General features: G+C 36.2%; 2 protein-coding genes across 5 annotated transcripts in view; both read right to left on the bottom strand.

Moving 5' to 3' along the window:
- Window positions 1–583, bottom strand: part of LOC139958617 (tRNA endonuclease ANKZF1-like) — a 28863-nt gene extending 28280 nt beyond the window's left edge. The window contains exon 1 of the mRNA XM_071955816.1: window positions 556–583. Coding sequence (XP_071811917.1) covers window positions 556–568 — 13 coding nt within the window. The 5' untranslated portion in view covers window positions 569–583. The remainder of the gene's footprint in view (window positions 1–555) is intronic.
- Window positions 584–1667: 1084 nt separating this feature from the next.
- LOC139958623 (phosphatidylinositol 5-phosphate 4-kinase type-2 beta-like) overlaps window positions 1668–19962 on the bottom strand; it is a 31518-nt gene continuing 13223 nt past the window's right edge. For all 4 annotated transcript variants that reach the window (XM_071955832.1, XM_071955833.1, XM_071955831.1 and 1 more), the window contains 7 exons: window positions 18147–18243; window positions 17450–17602; window positions 11501–11686; window positions 9585–9698; window positions 8613–8853; window positions 8025–8128; window positions 1668–7271 (listed from right to left, as the gene is read on the bottom strand). In XM_071955832.1, coding sequence (XP_071811933.1) covers window positions 7191–7271; window positions 8025–8128; window positions 8613–8853; window positions 9585–9698; window positions 11501–11686; window positions 17450–17602; window positions 18147–18243 — 976 coding nt within the window. In that variant the 3' untranslated portion in view covers window positions 1668–7190. The remainder of the gene's footprint in view (window positions 7272–8024; window positions 8129–8612; window positions 8854–9584; window positions 9699–11500; window positions 11687–17449; window positions 17603–18146; window positions 18244–19962) is intronic.

The following is a 19962-nucleotide window of genomic DNA, read 5'->3' as shown; positions in this document are numbered from 1 at the left end:
ACTCAGTTGCCATTTACAGTAATTGAAGGAGGCAGACCGATGCAAGGGGAGGGAACATAACTGTATTTTTACATGTAACAGTGATGCTACTAGCAGTTAAAAGATGAAATGGCGAGAGGCATTAACAATAAGTTTATCACTACTTGGCTTTCAATATCCTAAGTTACACACAAAACTAACTTAGTCTAGCCTAGCATTCAGCCCTAACAAGTATTACACTAACACTACTAGTGTCATAGGCTCAGTTGGATAAAAACCTTTTCTAGTCTAACATAGCCTACTACATTTATTGCTAATACCAGTGTATTTTAAACAAAAAAAATGTATGCTCTGCTTTCCTAATATACTTGTGTCATAGAATCAATTTCTATGACTTGTGTCTAAGACCCTAACGTTATCGTCTTGATAAACGTAGGCTACGATAATCTCAGCAGCCTAACCTGTTCGTTATGATAGGAGGCCTAATGTTAGGCTTACTCAAACTAGCTTTGAGAGTGTTATAGAACTGAAGGCCTATAGTACTTATTAGCCTAACTAAAGTCCTAACGACTACACCTGGCAGATTCATTTTCAGATGACTTGTGCGTAGAGTAGAGTCGCTGTCTCTTTGCTACGGCCGAATCCATTGAACTTTTTCCTTTACTTCGTTTTGATTAACGTCATTTCTGTCAGTTAAGAATAAGTTTGAAGTGTGCAATGAGACGGGTGCGGGATACTTTATAAGTAATCACCCAGGAAAGAACCTGGCCGAGAAAAAAAAAACCGAACGACTGATCCGCTCTCAATCCCAGTCCCCTTTCATTGTGACTGTGTGATTATCGTCAGGTGTGTATCAAGATTCCCCTCGAAAGGGAACAGATACTACACATGATCTTAGCCGAAAAGGTCCAGGATTCCACAACATTCAGTTTAACATTTAACAGCTATATAGCTAAGGTTGGTCGAAAGCGTTGAAAGCCAAATTAGTTCGGACAAAACCCACAATGTATACCCCCCCCCCACGCCCTCCCGTAAAAAAAACCTTACTTATCAAGAAGTTCAGAAAATAAAGTTCAGAAGTTTCCGAAAAAAATCGTAACATTAAATGGCATCTTCAATGTAGATGCTCCCCTTAAATTTGGAAATAACTAATTTTGTTTCCTGATTGTGTAATTTTTAAATGGTTTATAGCAGTGGCGGAGCTTGGGGTATTGGTCAGGGGGGGGGGGCGAGAATGGTCTATAGGGGCGCTTTCGGCACTATCTAAGCGGAGCGCCACACAGGTTGGCGGGTTTTTTTGAGTAAAGATACTCCCTACATCGCCGGAAATGACCCTTTCCGGGCATTGCTAATTTGAAGATAAACGAAGAATAAATGTGTCATCGCCATTTTGTCAGAAAATTGCACCAACAAATTGTGACAAATGTCAATAGGTATTTGAGAGCGCAATAAAAAAGTCAATAATCGCGAATAAGTAAAAAGTGGTAAAAAGCTGAAAAGGGCGCCAGCAGTCCATTTGAGTCCGTCGGGGGGGGGGGGGGCATCCGCCCCCTCTGACTGTATGGACGCTCCGCCACTGGTTTATAGGATGAAACTGTTTAAAAACAGCTACATTTGTGCTAACCATTGAGGCTATTGGGGAGAAAAAGTCACTCAGAATGTAATGAAAGAAAAAATACAGTTTACCATAGTTTACATCCTGTATATTAAGCTTATAACTTTATCTTAGCTTTTACTTATATTACAATCAGGACAAAGGGCTACAAACATGCATAGACACATGACAAAGGTGCAAACATAATAAATCCCTTACGAAAGAAGAACAGCAGGAACCTTCACCCTACAAAATATCCTCATCAAACATGTCTGGCTAACAAATGTCAGCATCAATACTGAGACCTTCAGAGATTTTTATAGGTAAAATACTAACACTATTTCAAACAATGTAACTGATTGAACAGCTGGAAGATACTCAGACAACCAATGAACTCAGTGGAACAATTGTAAGGAGAAAAGAATCATTAGGTCTGCATCCATACCTGAAGAGTCCTCTCTGTACATTAATGTTAGTCACGACATTTGCTCAAGGAGATAATGTAGGGTTAGCAATTCCCTTGTAACTCCATCCTAGTGACACCAGTGAAGTAGAAATACCAAATACAAGTTACCTATGGCACAATGGGGCACCCTCTTTTGAAACAGATTATTCGTCCCTCTCTCCCACAAAGAATGAAAAATCCTTTAGCACTATGGGGTGTCTGCCACATCCTGTGCTCAATAGCTTCCAAGGAGAAGTTTTGTTTCCATATAACCTCTCCAATATGATGACTATCTGCTGCTTTGAGAAGCCAGGCACAAACACTTTCATGGGTTATATCATTAATGCAAAGTATCTGTTCAAGCATCATTTAACTGTCACAAGGAATATGTAGTCCAGAACAAGATTTATACTACTAAAGCACCAATATGCAAAGTATGGACAACCCAAGCAGCTGAATAAATCTTGCTCTTGGAATTCTCATTTCAACCTGAAACTATTTCACCAATATATCATTGGTTCAATTAAAGCAATCCACAATATCCATTAATTTAAATAGTAGAAATTCCATATCCAACTAAAAAAAACGTAAATTCACCATTTTCGAAATGAATTCAGAGATCTGTAAATCAGGTACTGCCGAGCATTGATGAGCTAAGTGCAATATTATGACACAACTATGGAATCAATCTATGTATGAATCTCATCACCTAAAGATTGAATATGCTTGAGTTGTGTTGACAAGTTACTTCACCTTGTCAGATAGAGTCATTACTGCTTATTATTCGTGACTAGAGTAGCCTCAGGACGTTGGGGGGGGGGGGAGGGCAGGGGGTAATGCCCATCCACCAGCTTACAACAATTATTTTGTACACAACCGACTAAAATTTTCTTTCACATAATAATTTCTCTCTTATATCAACCAATAAGACACCAGATAAAATCAAATCAAAATTATAATGGCCTAATGACATAACTTTGATTGCTCCTGACATCCGTGACGGTGTGAGCTATGGGACAACAAACACAAATGAGATTTGGTCTCGCAATCTGCAATTACATGAGAAGAAATATACTTATTTGCACACAACCCTGGAACTGTTTGTAAATGATCTTCAAGTCTCGGTTGCGACTACAGTAGGTAAAATAATAGTTGCAAGCAAATGTAATTATGCAATAACCAAAAAAAAAAAATCAAATTTGTACCCCAAATAGACAGCTTTGTCTTCAAATTAATAAAATGGTCCATTATTTATCTTGATATACAGAGAGGAAGAGATAAACCAATTAAAAAATAGAAAAATTGCCAACCAGCAAATTCCTTGAAAGTGCTGGTATAGCTATACTTTATAATATAAATAATAACTTGTTTGAATGTCACTGACACATTTCAAAATGTTCAAATATCATCAGTATTATCCCAAATATGTATTAGAAAGTCTTATACTGGTCATTAATGTTCAAAATTCCACCCTGTCTTTCTTTGCCACTCTCAAGCATTTGCTCTTCATACTGTGATTACCCAATGTCTAGTTTTACACTCCTTATCATACGTGGAAATAATTTGCAGGGTGAGAACATTCTAGAGAGTACTTATCAGAACTTTCATCATTTTTTACAACATTTTTCTTATATTAGGAGATACTTCTGATGACCTTTAAGAATGCAGCTCTATGGATGTGTAAGTTGATGAGTTGAGAAAAGTGTGGCACTTTAAAGAGGGAAAAAAAAAACCAAAATATGAGACTAAAACTTAATGAAGATCAATAGAAAAACCTTAATTTCACATTTTACCAAACCTTTCAACCATTTACTACACATTCAAATTTGTGCAAAATATAACTAATTCATCTAATTTTCACATAATCTGTGAATTAATTCATCTAATTTTCACATTATCTGCTGATATGCATACATGTCGATTTATTCAAAACATTTCTTCTTCAATGGTAATTCTTTTCATGAGGAGAAACTTCTCAGTAGACAAAGAGTTTCCTTTTAATGGTCTCTAAGATAAAAAATTGGCAAGCTTGAGGTTGAAGTCTTAATATTTTCATAAATTGTTTTCCTCACTTCTTTGCAATTTTCTCAATCCATCTTTCCTAGGTGTAAAGGTAGTTGTGAGGAAAACTTCACTATGGACACAAACTGAAGATGAAAAGTGAATGTTTTAATGCATCATGTCAAACTTGTCCTATCTTCAACCTAAGTTCTTCTCCATGAAGAATACTAGCTCATGACTTGCTATACAAAATTATCCATTACTGTACAGTATAGTGATCAATGTACACATATGAACAGTCTGGTTAGGGGTATGGTTTATTGGTAAGTTATCAGCCTAGTGATGTCTGCTTACAACCCACGCAAGTATTATTGTACCTCCACTGTAGGCCAACGTGCTGTACCTACTCTTTGTGTGTAAATACAAGTCACAGAAGCCACAACCATACAGGCCAAGAGGTCTCTCACAATTAAAACTAAAATTAAAACTATGAAATTCATACTAACGCATCTAAGTGATAGCTGTTAGCAGCTTACAGTTATCACTCACTCATGGTGAGAATGGAACCCTACTTGCTTATATACACCCTAGTGATGTATGCTTACAACCCACGCTAGCTAGGTCATATGGGCAGGAAAAAAAGTTTACTGAAAATTTCTGCATCCAAATAGATCACTCACAGCCTCCCTGGCAGTGACCACACTGCGTCAAAGGGTTAGCATTACAACATATCCAATACGTGCTATCATGGTGTATGCAGTGTACACAAATGTGAGAAGGTGAGCCACATTAACCATCCAACATACAACATCTAACCTGACCACACTGTCTGTATCCAATCTCTTCTCACACTTGCCTCTAAAATAGAGTACATACCACTTTGGGAGTTAATTATGTTATTTCCACTTTCCAGATATTTTCTGTTGTTTACAGCTGCGTGTGTGGAATTGTATTTCCTCTGAACTATGGCTGATGTTTATTAACTAAACTAATCTGAAAGGCCTTGAAAACCCTTGACCTCCCTCTACAGAAACACTTAAAAGACAACCATAAAGAGCTAAGATAGATTCAATAATTAAACTAAATTTTTGTTTCTCACAAGTTTGATAACTTGACTAAGGAAGTAACTGTTTGTACCATCAAGAGATATTCACAGTGATCATCTATTTTCCTCTTAGGTTATATGTAGGCAAGACACCATGGCATAACACAAACTATCACCCTGTAATTGATCCAAAAAAAACAGAGATAGAGAAAACAGTTCTCTTCAAATTTCCTGTCATATTAATTGAGGACAGAAAGCTGTTGCTTAATTACTGATTTAGAAACTGCTGTAACACTAGTTACTTGAACGCAAAAACTGTAAAAAACAATACTTTGGGTGAATGTATCTTTCATATGTGAAAAGAAGATGAAGGAGAAAGTTAATAAGCTAGAGCAGTAGCATAACCAGCATTCGTCTTGAGGCAGGGGGGGGGGGAGAGAGGGGCAGAAGAGAAGGGGGAGAGGGAAGGCTTGAGAAGCCTATTAGATTTACTATCAGGACATGATGGAAAGAAATGTTTCAGTAGAGGGGAGGTATGATTGAGGTACATTAAGTTAGCCATTGGTTATGCTACTGCCCCAGAGTTGTTTCTAGTAATGCCACATCACCACCATAACGGGATGTCACATCATAACCATAACGGTATGTCACATCATCACCATAACGGGATGTCACATCATCACCATAACGGGATGCCACATCATCACCATAACGGGATGTCACATCATCACCATAACGAGATATTAAATATATGAAAGAAACACAAGATGAGAGTAGCAAATCAATTGCATCAGAGATAAAATTGGCTGCAACACAAGATCTTGGTGGTAAAAAAAACATAATTCCTAGTCCAAAGCATAAACAAAAACAAAACAATAATATGGAGCTGACCTGTGAGATATTAACCCATCTCTATCTACTGACTCTCCCATTGGCCATGATTCTAAGAGCATATCACCTAATGTGACCAATCTGTCACTCAATTGTAAGCTAGTGAAAATATCTCAAGACAAGCATTTACCCCATCACTGTCGAGTCTGATATCACATGGCATGGCTCAAATTGAAATATGACTAAACATGCTCTAAGTGGGTAAGATTGATATCTTCTGGAATGGTTCAGAATGGGATATGCCTCACAAATGGTGATAAATATCCTGCATACTGGGTTATATCCCCTGCTATGTCACTAAATGGGTCATGCATATCCCCTAGCATGCAATACTCATAATTAGATAGTACTGATATCCACCTACATCTCCCATTATTGGATACATCATTATGGACACTATCCCATAGTAGGAACTCCCTTATAATAATGGGATATGTAATATCCCCTTGTTACCATCAAAATGAGTCACTAATGATTTCCCTAATATATGCTATCATATCCCCTGGTATCTCTCCTTAAAGATCATTAATGCTGTCTCATGAAATATGTCCTTTATAATGATATGGTAAAATCCATTAGGACTTTCTCATATTAGGCTGACATCCATGCTACCGGTCTACTAGTAACTGTAGGCCTATCCCTCTTAGTGTCTTTTCTTTACCATCCATACCAGATATCCCCTACATGTCTACAGCCAATATATAATACTTCATGCTATTAAATTCCTATGGTCTCCAACTAATCATCATTACAGCCTTCTGAAAATATATCCAAAATTGATATTGTTCAAAACAATTGCAGAATGTAAAGTATAAACAAACCTTTAGAATTCCACAAAGCCCTGTCATATGTATATATTTTTTTCTCTTCAAGAAATGAAATTAGGCATTTCACTCTTTGAATTTTTTTTTTAAATTTCTTAATTTTCAATTGTGATACTGTACTGTCCAGAAATCGTGATCAATGTGACAACAAAACACAGACCAACTACTGTGAAAAATAGCAGAGCTGAAAATGTAATAATAATAAAACATCATTACAAGTTGAAATTTTTACATAAAAATCTTAAATTTTTTAATTCTCTTCTCCCAATATGTTCCAAGATCTCATCAGTCCACACTCAACATGTAGCAGTGGATTCCATCTTTAAAACCCCTCATTCCTTATTAACTTTCTCCAGCAACCAAACTTCTTTGAAAAATGTTCTTTGTGTTCTCTCTACAATCCACAAATTCTCATTCGATGACCTTTCCAATAAACTCTGTGAACCGTTTAGCATATTCTTTTGGCTTAATGGTGGAAATTTCAGCACCTGCCTATAAACGAAAGAAAGAGAGAAAATTCATTTTATGTTTAACTGTAGATATGAATAAGTTAACACTGAATGTAGATTAAGATATAATTACTTATGATGCAAAAGTGGTTCGTCAGACACGTCCCAAATGTCATTTACCATTTGTACTATAATTAAACTTACAGAATCAAATTTCAAATATTACTAAAATAATTTTTTTTGAAAGAAGCAAAGAAATTATTGATAGTTTATATAATTAGTTTTAAGTTCTTCATGGAATCAAAATCTACTAAGTTATCTACTAACTAAGTTTTCTTGGAAAGGCTAACCTATTGAATTCAAGTTGTCATTTGTTTACTCTCAGCCAAGATCTATTAAGCCAGCTTTATGATTCAGTCTCTCCGGTCTCACCAGTAACATACTCTTCCAAGATCTAGTCTATGTTCATTTTATCTACAATTTTGTTTTATTCTTGCTTCAGCTTGTCGTTCTTCCTCTGTAGCTTCTCCTACGATCTAAAACAAGTCGCCTTTTGAGATTCTCCTCTGTTCCATTGCTCCTCTTTAAGAGTAACCGTCTCTACCGAATAACCCTTCTCAGGAGTTATCACTTAATCATAATACTTTTGTCACACACACAGTTGAAGTGTCATATGTCATGAAGTAACATGTATGTATACGACATGATACTCATAATTCTGTAGAAACTAACTTATCAGAATGAGCTCAGTGCCATAGATTTCTCCACACCAGTCCTGAATGAGATGTAAACTTACCCCATGTTTCACTGTCTTTGCAGCCTGAGCAGCCTTTTTCTTTGCTCCCCAATGAGTAAGGATGTCAATGAGAGCCATAAAATAAATCTCTCTCTTTTCACTTTCTGCAAGAAGAGAGGGGAAAGAACAATGATAAACATAAAAAAAAATATAAAAAAATGCAAACTTCATAGTCTTGGTTCCTAAGTTCAAAATTATCCAAGCATTCAAAGCTGATAGTAATCATTTAGATAAAAAAATAAATACTTTTCCAAAATAAATCAATTATTTTCTAATAAGAAACATCTAAATTATTCAGTTATTGATAAAGTAATTGATTGTTCATAAATTCATTGACTATTGATAAAAGTAGATAAATGTTTCGGAAGATAAAATCTTTGGTATTTTAGTTTGAAATACTTCGAGCTTATTTTGAATAATACTGGAAAGTGTCCACAATTCTGAAAATTCTGATCCAATTGCAAATGGCAGCTTTGTGACTCCTGATAGGGTGACAATGTTCACAAACTTCTTTGCTCCGGAGACTACTGTTACCATACACCTCTTTTACATTAGATTGATACTGTATCTTTAAGTAAAAAATCTCACTTTCAAAGCTCTTGATGGCGTAGACATCAATACATGGGTCAAAGTCACCGATTGTGACATGCTTTGGTCGAGTACTGGGACTATCAGGAGGGGTGTCAGCACCGGAGTCGTCGGGCGTTAGGATGTCGTTCTCACTCAGGTCGTTTTCGCTTTCTGATTCCTGACCCTCGCTCTCGTGTCTGTCTGCGTCGTGAATGCCCACAAGGAAGCTGTAGTCCATCAGTTTCAGTTCTGCCAGAAACTAATGAACAAAATGGAGGCAATAATTTGAAATTTACTCAGCTGTTCGCCATTTTTAAAGCTTTTGCTATTCCAAACACACTACCTTGCATTGGTATACTATGATAGCAGACAAATAAGTGGACGGACTGTTTTACTGGTAACATTAAAACAAAATTGGACAAAAAGAAAAAACTATTTGTTCTTAGGTGAGTGAAGCTTATATGTTCTTGACCATGTACCTTTAATAGCTGTGGTAAATATTAGTGCAATAAATAATCACATTGGTGTGGTAATCGCTAGATTTGTTAAGGATTTGTTTAGGATTTTAAAGTTGACAGTTGAATTTGATAGAGCTGTGTGTTGTTGATAACAAATTTTGTTACATTTACAACTATTAATGGCATAATGTTCATAATAAATAAGAATGTTATGTACGTTCATTACTGCTGATAGTGTAATTCCTGTTGACGGTGTTAATGTATCTTCATTACTTATCAGTGTTACATCATTGTTGTTGATAGTCAATGTCAAATACAGACAATCTTAAAGAAACTTCCTCACGTATGAAGGTTAACTACCACATATTTTCTTAAAATTCAGCCTTTCATTCAATAGAGAGAGAAAGAAAGTTATATCCATATTCATCATATAAATGTCCATTTATTTCTGGAAGTCAGTAAGACGTGACTATACGAAGGCCGCAGGCGTAAAACATACATCGATGAAGACCTCATCTGGGCCATTACCTACCTCAGAATCAGCTTGGAGTTTTGCCAGAACTTCCTCTTTAGCTTCGTTGCCAATAATGATTCGGTTATTTTCTGTGAGGAAGTCAATGTCTTTGAACGTGGGCAGATCCTTTGCCTGTCGGGACAAAGAGTAAACAATGTGACAAAAGTAAATATCATGTTAGGAAAACAACAAGCCCTTCCTGCTTGAGTTCACAAGAAAGTACACACTTTATGAAAAAAGTTAATATTAATAATAATGTCCAGATGTGAACAGAGTCACCAAAGACAGTTGCACTGTGATGACTGCTTATGACTAGAGGTAGAGGGCTATGGAGGTAGAGGGCTATGGAGGTAGAGGGCTATAGGGGTAGAGGGCTACCGTATAGGGGTAGAGGGCTATAGAGGCAGAGGTCTTGAGGTAGAGTAAAAACAAATTATTTAAAATGATGATAATCACCTCACAAGATGTCTGAAGGTAAGCAGTTTGATATATTTTGCAATAACATTTTAGACATTACAACACCTTTCTGTGGCATTTCCACATATTCTTGAGACTAAGGAAGAGATAATAGTGATCACATCACCATTTACTAGAATAAAATGTTTTATACTTAAAATAACAGGATGTGAAAAGCATTTGGACAAAACATTTCGAAGAATCTGAATGTTTTGCAAGACTGTACAATGTGCTGCTATTGAAAGAATTAATAGTACTCAGTAATCTAAAATGGCTGAGTAAGCAAGCAGTTGTCAAACGTTAATTTGATAACAAATATTATTCAATCATGCGTACTGCTACAATAGTGGTCTGAATCTTTGTCTGAGGGGATGCCCTAATCAAACCAATCAGTGTAAACAGCCTTCAAACTTAACAGACCTCAAGGATATTCAAAAGAACGGTTTCCTTATTGGACACAACTGTCCAGGGTTGCTAGATTGATAAAGTAACAGACTTTACATTAGGTACACTAAGGGTCACCGTTAATTGACAAGTCTATCATATCAAACTCCACAACAAAGACTATGATGATGATTCAAGCTAATCAGGAAGTTAGTCATCTCACTAAAACTTTGTCACTAGAATCTAGCATTGTGGAGTTCACAGGATTAACATCTTTCATATGACCATCGAACACCCACATCGCTTAATCCTGTTGTAACCACTGTCCTACTTTCATTTTCCCTGCAATGCTTGCTTTGTAAATTATACGTGTGTGTAATATACATGTCAACTTACAAACGGGTTGAAATTTTGGCTGGAAGTACTTGTTTTTCATGTGAAACTAGCCTATTCAATCATTGTATTCATATGTTACTAATCAGTAATACCTTCATTCATGACAGGAAGGAAATGGGTCATAAAGGTTGGATTTAGATAAACAGCAATAAATAGTAACAAAGGAAATCAGGGCTTCAAATAATAGACAATACTGATGACAAATTGAGTATAAGTCCTTCATGTCCACCTTCCTCCCCTCTTATACCCCCCTCCCCCCCCCCAACTCATCATTCCTTAATACACTGACCCAATAGTAGAAGAGTAATACAAAGACACTTATATTTGCTATATATATATATGTATATATATATTTATACCTAAACCTACCTCCCCTATCCTAAAAAAAAATTAAATTGCTTTCGTTGTAATGTCTGAAAATCTTTCTCCACTTATACCTCAAAACAAGCTTCTCATCTATATTGCTAAATTACCAGTTGGCTAAACCACCTGAGCCCTAGCTAATAATAGTAAGATACATAGTGTTTGCACCAAGTTCCTCTCTTGCGAGTCTGGCTGCAATCCTAATGTAATATTGCTCAATGGTCCACTGTGTAAGTAGAGAATGCAGGCTCACTATGAAGCCGCCTTGTGCTAGAGGATTGTTTAAAGCACCACGGGGGGAGGGAGAGGTGAGGGGTAAGGGGAGTTGTACATACCTTTTCTTTATCGCTGGCTTGTCTGTCGATCAGAGACCCCTTCAAGTCATACTTCCTGTGGATTGGTAACATGGTCCCAAAAATATTTCGCATCACGATGACGTATGTTTCAGCCCCATCCACAGTCAGCCTGTACATGCCCATGTACTGAGGTAGTAATGTTTTCCCGTGCATCTCAACCATATACTACACATAGTGAACAACAGAGAGAGAGACAAACAGTTAAAAATACTGTACAACTTACTATAATAAACTATTATGAACATTTAAATCACACCTTGTTACACCATGTTGCTACCACCACTCCAAGTTTATAACATTTTTAAAACCGGTTGCCCGAAGGTGGTCTTAATTAGAATCCCCACCCCTGCCCCCCTCCCTGTTTGATAATTCTGCTTAAATCATTGACATAAAAATAATTTAAGTGGTCAAAGTTTTTTGCAGCAGTTTGGAAGGCTCTGAACTTAACTTTTATGAAGTACTATGGTTGCTGTTTACAAAGCAATACATCTTTACACCTTTACACTTATAGAGCAAATTCACCAGTTTGCATACCATTTTGTGATGCGATATTTCCATAAATTTATTCTCTGTTGACCATGTAGTCAGCAATAGCTACATTAACTGTGAACATCACACATTATGCACAGACGTCGATTAAACAGGAATTGAGGTTTAAGAATTCAAAGAAGGATGTTACTCTCAAAAAAACAAGTACAGATTTTAATAATTAAATTAACCAAAACCAAGCAGAAAACTTTTTACAGCATTCCTGTTTTGATGTTATTGAACAACTAACACATTTCAACTAGCCTACTGTATGTGAAATGAAACTAACATTTGTGGATTGCTGATAATCTATTTGTTCTTCTACAGAATACATTAATATGGTAACATCGGTAGTCTTTGAAGGAGAACTGTTGTATGGCGCTGTTGCGATGAGACTTTCGATATTGGTATAGCGCAATATTTATTCACCCCCACAAATGATACCGTGACAAACCATACCCAGTTTCAACTCGGCAAGTTCCTGTCACAATGAGTGGTCTCCGCTACACATATAATGTAACTTAGGCCAAGTGTCAATAAACACACACAGAATTTAAATGTAGTTTCATTTGTCTGTTTCTGTTTTGATGATCCACTCTTTAACTAACTAATAGCAAGTGGAGAACACAACCTAAAACCAGTGCAAAACAAACTTCTGATGCCATTTTACAAATGGCAGCAATATGAAAATTACTAGTTATCATTTTGTTGCCAAAGAGTCTGTGATTCATGGTGTGTTCCTGATCGTCAATTCAAATATCTGGGTACCCTTTAGGCTGGTTTATCAAGAGATAAAGATCATGTTTCAATATAAATCGGGAAAATATAGCAACAACACTAGTACTGTTTAACATATCAAGCTGTGTTTGGTGTTAGTGCAACACACAAAGATGAAAATAACAAAACTAACACATCTGTGTCACTCCTCATGTACAAAACCTGCATTTAGAAACTAAGGCACAAGATTAACACTTCATAATTAAATATTAATGCATGGTCAAGTTATTTATAGAGGCCTTAAAACACTGTTGAAGGTTTCCTAGCCTATCAATTTCAGTTTCTTATGTTTTAGATAGTACATTGCTCTCTTCTCAGCTTTATATTTTAATTGATCTAGGTTAAATTGACACTTTCACAATTAACAAGCATCTGTGTCTCTTTCTTTCAGTTTGGTGCTATTTTTATGGAGTACAAATCCACATGGATGAGTACAGGCAACTATGCTAGGACAACAGTATGAGTACAGCCTCACTATTGATCAGGATTTTCTGGTCCAAGATTAATGACCGAATGTAAAACATGTTCTCACAGTACATCAAGGTCAGACATACGACAGTCTTTTAGTATCTTGTTAATTTGTGTACTATACGGCTGGCAAAAATTTAATCATTCAATTTATTTTCCAAATTTTGTTGCAAGTAATATTTCGAGATGAACCTAATAACCCTTCCCCTCCCTCCCCCCCCCTTCACCCATCCTCTCCCCCACTGCAAGTTTATTTGTATCATAATTGATGTTTATAAACTATGTAGCATATTGCTGTCCTTGACAATCAAACCATGATAGCGGCTTCTAGCTATTGCGAGAAGCGGTTTAATTAATTATAACTAACAATCCAAACACAGTCAGAGTTTGATGTCCTTGAAGTACTTTGATTAAGTTCAGTTTGATCTTACATTTCGTAAATTTTTAAATCTGGCTTCAGGTACTGGCTGTCTGGTTTGGTAAATTTTTATATTTATGCCTGAAGCTGGTAATAACAGTTGGTTTATTACTTCCGAATTCTCAAGATAGGGTGTGATATGTAATATATTTATAGACTTTAAAGGTTTGTTATTGAGTTGATTTCCATATACTGTGTTCACACAATGGTGCTCCATTGTAACATACATTATTAAACCAACCGACAAAGTTCTAATCTCAACCTTAACAAAACATTCTTTGGAAATATTCCGCTTGGTTGAATTTGTGTGCACCAGGATCGGAATGTGATTAAATTTAACAGTGGTATGAAAAATGAAAAACTGTTGGCCATAAATAATATTTTGAAACTAAATTATATTAAGCCATTAGCAACTGCTTAATTTTAACATTCCTTTGATGAAAAAGGATTTCAAAAGATCAAAAAAGAACTTGGGAGTTTCAGGTTTGTTGAGTTTGATCAATTACAATCGTGTGCGTTGGATTAAACTTTGCTGTTTTAAGAGTACAACCTTGTAGAAGCACACAGTCCATGGTCTGTTTGTAATGTAACTTCTTCTGATATATGCAATCTGCAAGCTCACAAGTGTTGGTGTGCATAAGTCTGTTACAACTGATCTACAGGGTACAATGGTTGCATGAAACCTTAACAAAGTATGCTGCTTTTCACAAGAAGCTTCAACAATAAAGCTAAGGCATATAAATCCTAACATGCTTGTATGCAAGGTATAATTTATCCAGTTTTGCATTAGAATATGCTACACTAGTACTGTAAATGGGCAAAATGCTATACAATACTACAAATGTAAAGATGTATAGCAGTGTTGTACAAATGATCGATAGTACTGTATAAGAGTCAAAATTCATAAACTTCAAAACTTGAAATTTGAACTGTAAATTATTCCCCGATATGTACCTAGGCATGGCCTAAGTAGCATATATTGGAAACAAGACAGAAATTATCACTCTTGTGAACTGGCTTATTAAAGTTCATCTTTGTTATCATGTACATTTGACACAAAGTGTAATAACACTACATGAGAATATATCATATATTGTGAAGAGCAACAATACTTTAAAAAGATAATTAGTTGTGTTACTGTCATCCCAGACAGTGAAAACAACAGTATAACTAACTTCCAAGTAACATCAGTCATAACAGGAGGAAGTACTAGCACAGAATCTATACAAACAGGAAACATCACCCTGTCATTAAATATTCCTTTTGGCTTTCTAAAGTAGGGAATAAACCTCAGCTTAAAAATAGAACAACTGTCCGTCTAACTGCTAAACAGCAACGACACATGCAGATCTGCTACATACATGAAACCCCAGCATAAAAATAGAACAACTGTCCGTCTAACTGCTACACAGAACAGCCCATGGAGGTCTTCTACATACATATATTAATGTATTGCCAAATTTATTGCAATGCTCACATTAGTTATTTTTGGGGGTGGGGAGGAGGGCTTGTTTTGGTTTTACATTTGGCTTGGGACCAAACAAAACAATCTCAACCATTATCAAAGCTGCTCTGACAATGGAGACTTGAGTTTCAATGCAGGCTTTCTGATAGTTTGTTGTAAAGGAATCTTATTTTATTCATCGTCATGGTTACTTTGAAACTTATATTTTGATACAGAGGTTTGTTGCATTTACAACATTTTAATCCTTGCCATGAAAACAGCTTTTCAACAATCAAACTGTGTCTGCAAAATATTTGATTTGATTTGACTTTTTTTTCCATTTTCATGCATAATATATTACAATGTTCACAGCAAATCCTGGCAAGGACAAGTCTACATTTGAATATTTTAAGAATCAGGGCAGAGTTGTACTTGTCGTTGACAGTTTAAATCCATTGTTTTTCGATTTTCATCATTAATAGGAATGAGACTATTAAAGGTGGTGAATTGATGTTATGAGATCGTAGTATCATTTATCATGTACCAAAATGAACTAAAAAAGCAGATTTAATTGTTAAAGATAGAATCTCCAAGGTTTGTGAGCAAATGTCGTACTTATAAACCATGGTTACAAGAAGGGAAATTGGGAGACAATCCGGTGTTTCCTTCATAGCGTATTTATTCTGAAAACAGTTCGCAGAGACTCAAGTTACTAGCGCTCACTAACTTCCTGTTGATTCAAGGTTCTGTCTACTGTATCCATGGGCTATACCTCAATAGCTGTGTCAGAGTCTGTCCCAAACACTAACTAGAGCACGCATTAATCTAATGAACATTGCTCGCATAACAAATTTTTAATTAACCTGCGGAATGTGTTTTCGTGCTAATCTTGTGCTTCTATTAGAAGGTCATACACGATTGCTCAACTGAGTCAGAAAAATTTGATGACTTGTCTAAAAGCAAGGTTATCCCGTCATTTAGGAAATGAAGCTATTTTAAGTAGCGAAAATAGGTGATTTACTTGTACTTAATGGATTCCTGAAAATATTCGATAGCATTCTGCCAAAATTGTCGTAGTTAACTTCAAAACAATGAGCCGATCAATAAAACAAACAAAAACGATTAGAAATGGACTCCATGCAATACAAAATGGTTTGCCTACATAGACAGACTTTGTGCTACATGCCACGAGAGTCTACCAAAGCTAACAAATGAATATGCATGAGCCAAGCAAGTTGACCTATCACAGGCAATGAGTTTTTGGTGTTTGATAGTTAAACAGTTTCTCAGCTCACATGTTTTGGGGGACTATTCTGTTTGCTTTAATCCATCAAACTGGTGTTTCTAGAAAAGATATGACCAGTGCTTGAATTAAGGTTCTGTTCTAGAGGGGAAGGGTAACTTGTAAGACCAAGCAAGAAATTGACTTGGATATTCATTGAAGTGGCATGGCACCAGGTCAAGTTTTGAGCTTTCAGAAGGGCACCAAGCCAATTCCAATATTTGAAAGGGCACCAAGCCAATTCCAATATTTGAAAGGGCACCAAGCCAATTCCCAATATTTGAAAGGGCATCCAGACATAATTTCTCCAAAGTGAGAGAAAGCATGTATAAAAATGACAGAAACTATTCATGAGATCATTTGTGGAGTCAACGTCTATATCATTACATTTTTTATGACTGTTTTCAGGAGCAAATATTGCTGTAGATTTGGAAGATTTTTGAGCCCTGATTTAATTGATGCTGACCTTTAATAGTTGAGATAATTATTTAGCTCCACCTAATTACAGGGGCACAGCTATTGTTGCCACTGGTAATTGATGACTTTCAGAAATTAAAATAACGACTGAAAACTGCATTTAATTATAAACGACTGGGTTAAAGGCAACTAGCTAAATTGACTAATTATTTTAAAAGCTTGCCAACTATTTATACCCAATTCACAATGTGCAATGAACTATGTAAAAGTCTTGCCTCTGTGAAACTGAGGCAAGGACTTCATTGTAGACCACGAGAGGATACGGATATATATATTTTGTTAAAGTAACGCACGGACTGTGTCGTCTTTATTATATTATTTCGTTTACTTTATCGTTTTCCCAAGTGTGACTGCCAGTGGCAGGTCCCTGATATTAACTTTAATTTAACTCCGGCCAGCGTCTACACTAGTTACAAAGCAGACAGTGCTGGATGTTTCAAAGGTCACCTTCTCCCCCATACCCCTACCCCCCCTCCCGGCTCAGTCCACACCCTTTCAGGTTACTTCAGGTACTTTGTATACAGATTAGATTACCTTATGGTACTCTGGTAAAATATTGTGCATCATTTCAACCTCTTCTCTCGTAATCGTCTTGATCACGAATCTTCTGTCGTGCGTCTTCATAAATTTGGCCCCACTTTTACCGGATGAGTTGTCGTACTCTGGTGGTCCGAATGTAAAGGAATTCTGCCAACAACGACAAAAGAAAGAAGTAAAATACCCAAATCGTGTACAGAAAAACAAACTTGGGAAATAATATGAAAGAGCAAATATATGAATTATTGTCAAGAATAGGATTCATACTCAGTGTACTCAAGACTATGAGCCTAAGCTCTACCCACTGTACGATTCAGACCACAGTTTGTGGTAATCCGTGATATTTACTGTCTCGGTTCTGAGGGCACTTATTGCAAGTTGTAACACCCTGAACAACAATATAACCAGAGATTTACACTCAAACCAACCTAAAAACCAGCAGGGATATTCAAGAGAAAATTCTGCTTCTACCTGTATATCACAAATGAAAACTGTAAACTGTATATCACCCCCAAAACAAAAAAAAATTACAAATCTTTCGAATATGACTCATAATAATCCCCCAAGTTGAACATATTTGTCATTATTTGACCCAAATCAACCACTACTATGTGTTAACTGCAGACTATACTTGTTGAATGAACTATTTGAGATTGAAATCAAATCTAATGATAAGAACTCATCCTCTTCTTACCCGGTACTCTGTTTCTGCCACAGTGAATCGGCTACGGAGAGTTTTAAATACCATCGGGCAGTATTCTTTGACCTTGAAATGGCTTGGAAGATTCTCTCTGAAAACAAAGAATAGGGAAACAAGACATGCATCATTTAGTCCTCTCTCTAACCTGAAACAGTATTTCAACCTCATATATGTGTCTGGAATACCAGCTGGTCACAGTGGTCAGTACACAAAGTTACAACAATGAAATTAACTTAACAGAAGAAAAAAGCAACAAATTTACCGAGCCAAGTAAACCGATGCCTTCGAAAGGGTGCTGTTCAATAATCACATTGAATTTTGGAATAATATGAGAACGAAAACACAAAGAATATGCAAAATTATGAAAAGACTTTATCAAACTATGTAAACATTGTCTTCCAAATGTATGCACAATGTTCTTGGTTTGGGCAATATTACAAAATAACGTCTAGTCACAAAATTGCTGAAGAATAAGAATTCCACACCAAGCACGTTTGCTCTGCATAATTTAATTAGATGTTCTAAGTGCAGCTACATCAGGTATTGTTTCCCAGTCCTGAATTCCTCGTACTTTGAAAATTAAATTTTAAATATTCATCCATACAAATACTAGTACAGTATTTGCGTTCTCAGTTTTCGCAATGCTACCTTAGCAGTGTTTTGGGTCATCAGTGCAAAATTAACAATTGATGAGAAGATCACCATTCTGTATGCGAAGTGTAAGGAAATACTGTGAAGGCAAAACAGTGCTATGTCAGTTAAACAACATTTTCAGGAAGTATATACAAAACAACAAATTTGTAGCACTGAAGGCAAATTCTGGAAGGAAAGAAGAAACCTATCTAAATGAAATTTGATATCAAGCCCATTCCAATAAAAGGAATGGACACCAATACTTGAATTACTTTTTCACGAGACAGTTCTCTCCAAAGATTGTGTTCATCATATTCTGACCTCAATTTAAAATAGTTCTCACACCAAGACCGCACAATTTAGAGAGCAGCCTGAAGTGTTTTGCCCGCCTCTTCTCTTTCTTTCTTTGGTTAGGAACAGCCGTATTTTTTAATGACAGAAACCCCCAACAGAAGTTCTTTAATTCTAGCTCCATTCCCAGATGGCTATCATTTTTGTTTTAATCAACCTTTAACCAGCACACCCCAATGATTCTATTTGTCAGATCCTGTGATCGTTCCTGTATGGCTTAGTAATATTTTCATCTTATTCTTCAATGATTGGACATACAGCCCTAGGGTAAAGCATGCATTGAGCAACTTCACCCAAATAGCATTGAAGTTGTTTTCAACGGACAGGCTTGACTAGTGACGTGTTGAAATAATGCATGACTAGAGGAAAGAAGGCCTCAGGAAAGTGAAAGGACGAATTATGCATCAAGAACCAAGGCATAATTGGAAAGGATCCAACATTAACACAAGCTTGTGAGACTGCTAACAAAATTTAATTGCAGTGTATGTTTACTTAATACATGGTGTAAGTTAACTGTTAACATTTAAGGCTACTAACAGATCTCTCTATATGTCCAACTTATCACAACTTGTTTAGATGTATCTGACAAGTTCATTCAATCTTCTGTCATTTTATACAGATAATGAGAGTTCACTGCTGGTAATTATCACCCTGGAAATATGCAGTGGTTTTCCACCAGTTTTCTGTCATAAGAGTCAGTTTTCACAGTGTCATAATTAAGACTGATCGAGGTGTAACAGTTCTCTGTACTATCAGCAAGGTTAAAATCAGCATATAGGCAGGAATTCTCAGTTAGGTTGGCTTTAACATTATCTAAGGTTGTGGG

The sequence above is a fragment of the Apostichopus japonicus genome, chromosome 18 (assembly GCF_037975245.1).
Source record: "Apostichopus japonicus isolate 1M-3 chromosome 18, ASM3797524v1, whole genome shotgun sequence".
Classification (NCBI taxonomy): Eukaryota; Metazoa; Echinodermata; class Holothuroidea; order Aspidochirotida; family Stichopodidae; genus Apostichopus; species Apostichopus japonicus.
This window is presented reverse-complemented; position numbering and strand designations above follow the sequence as displayed.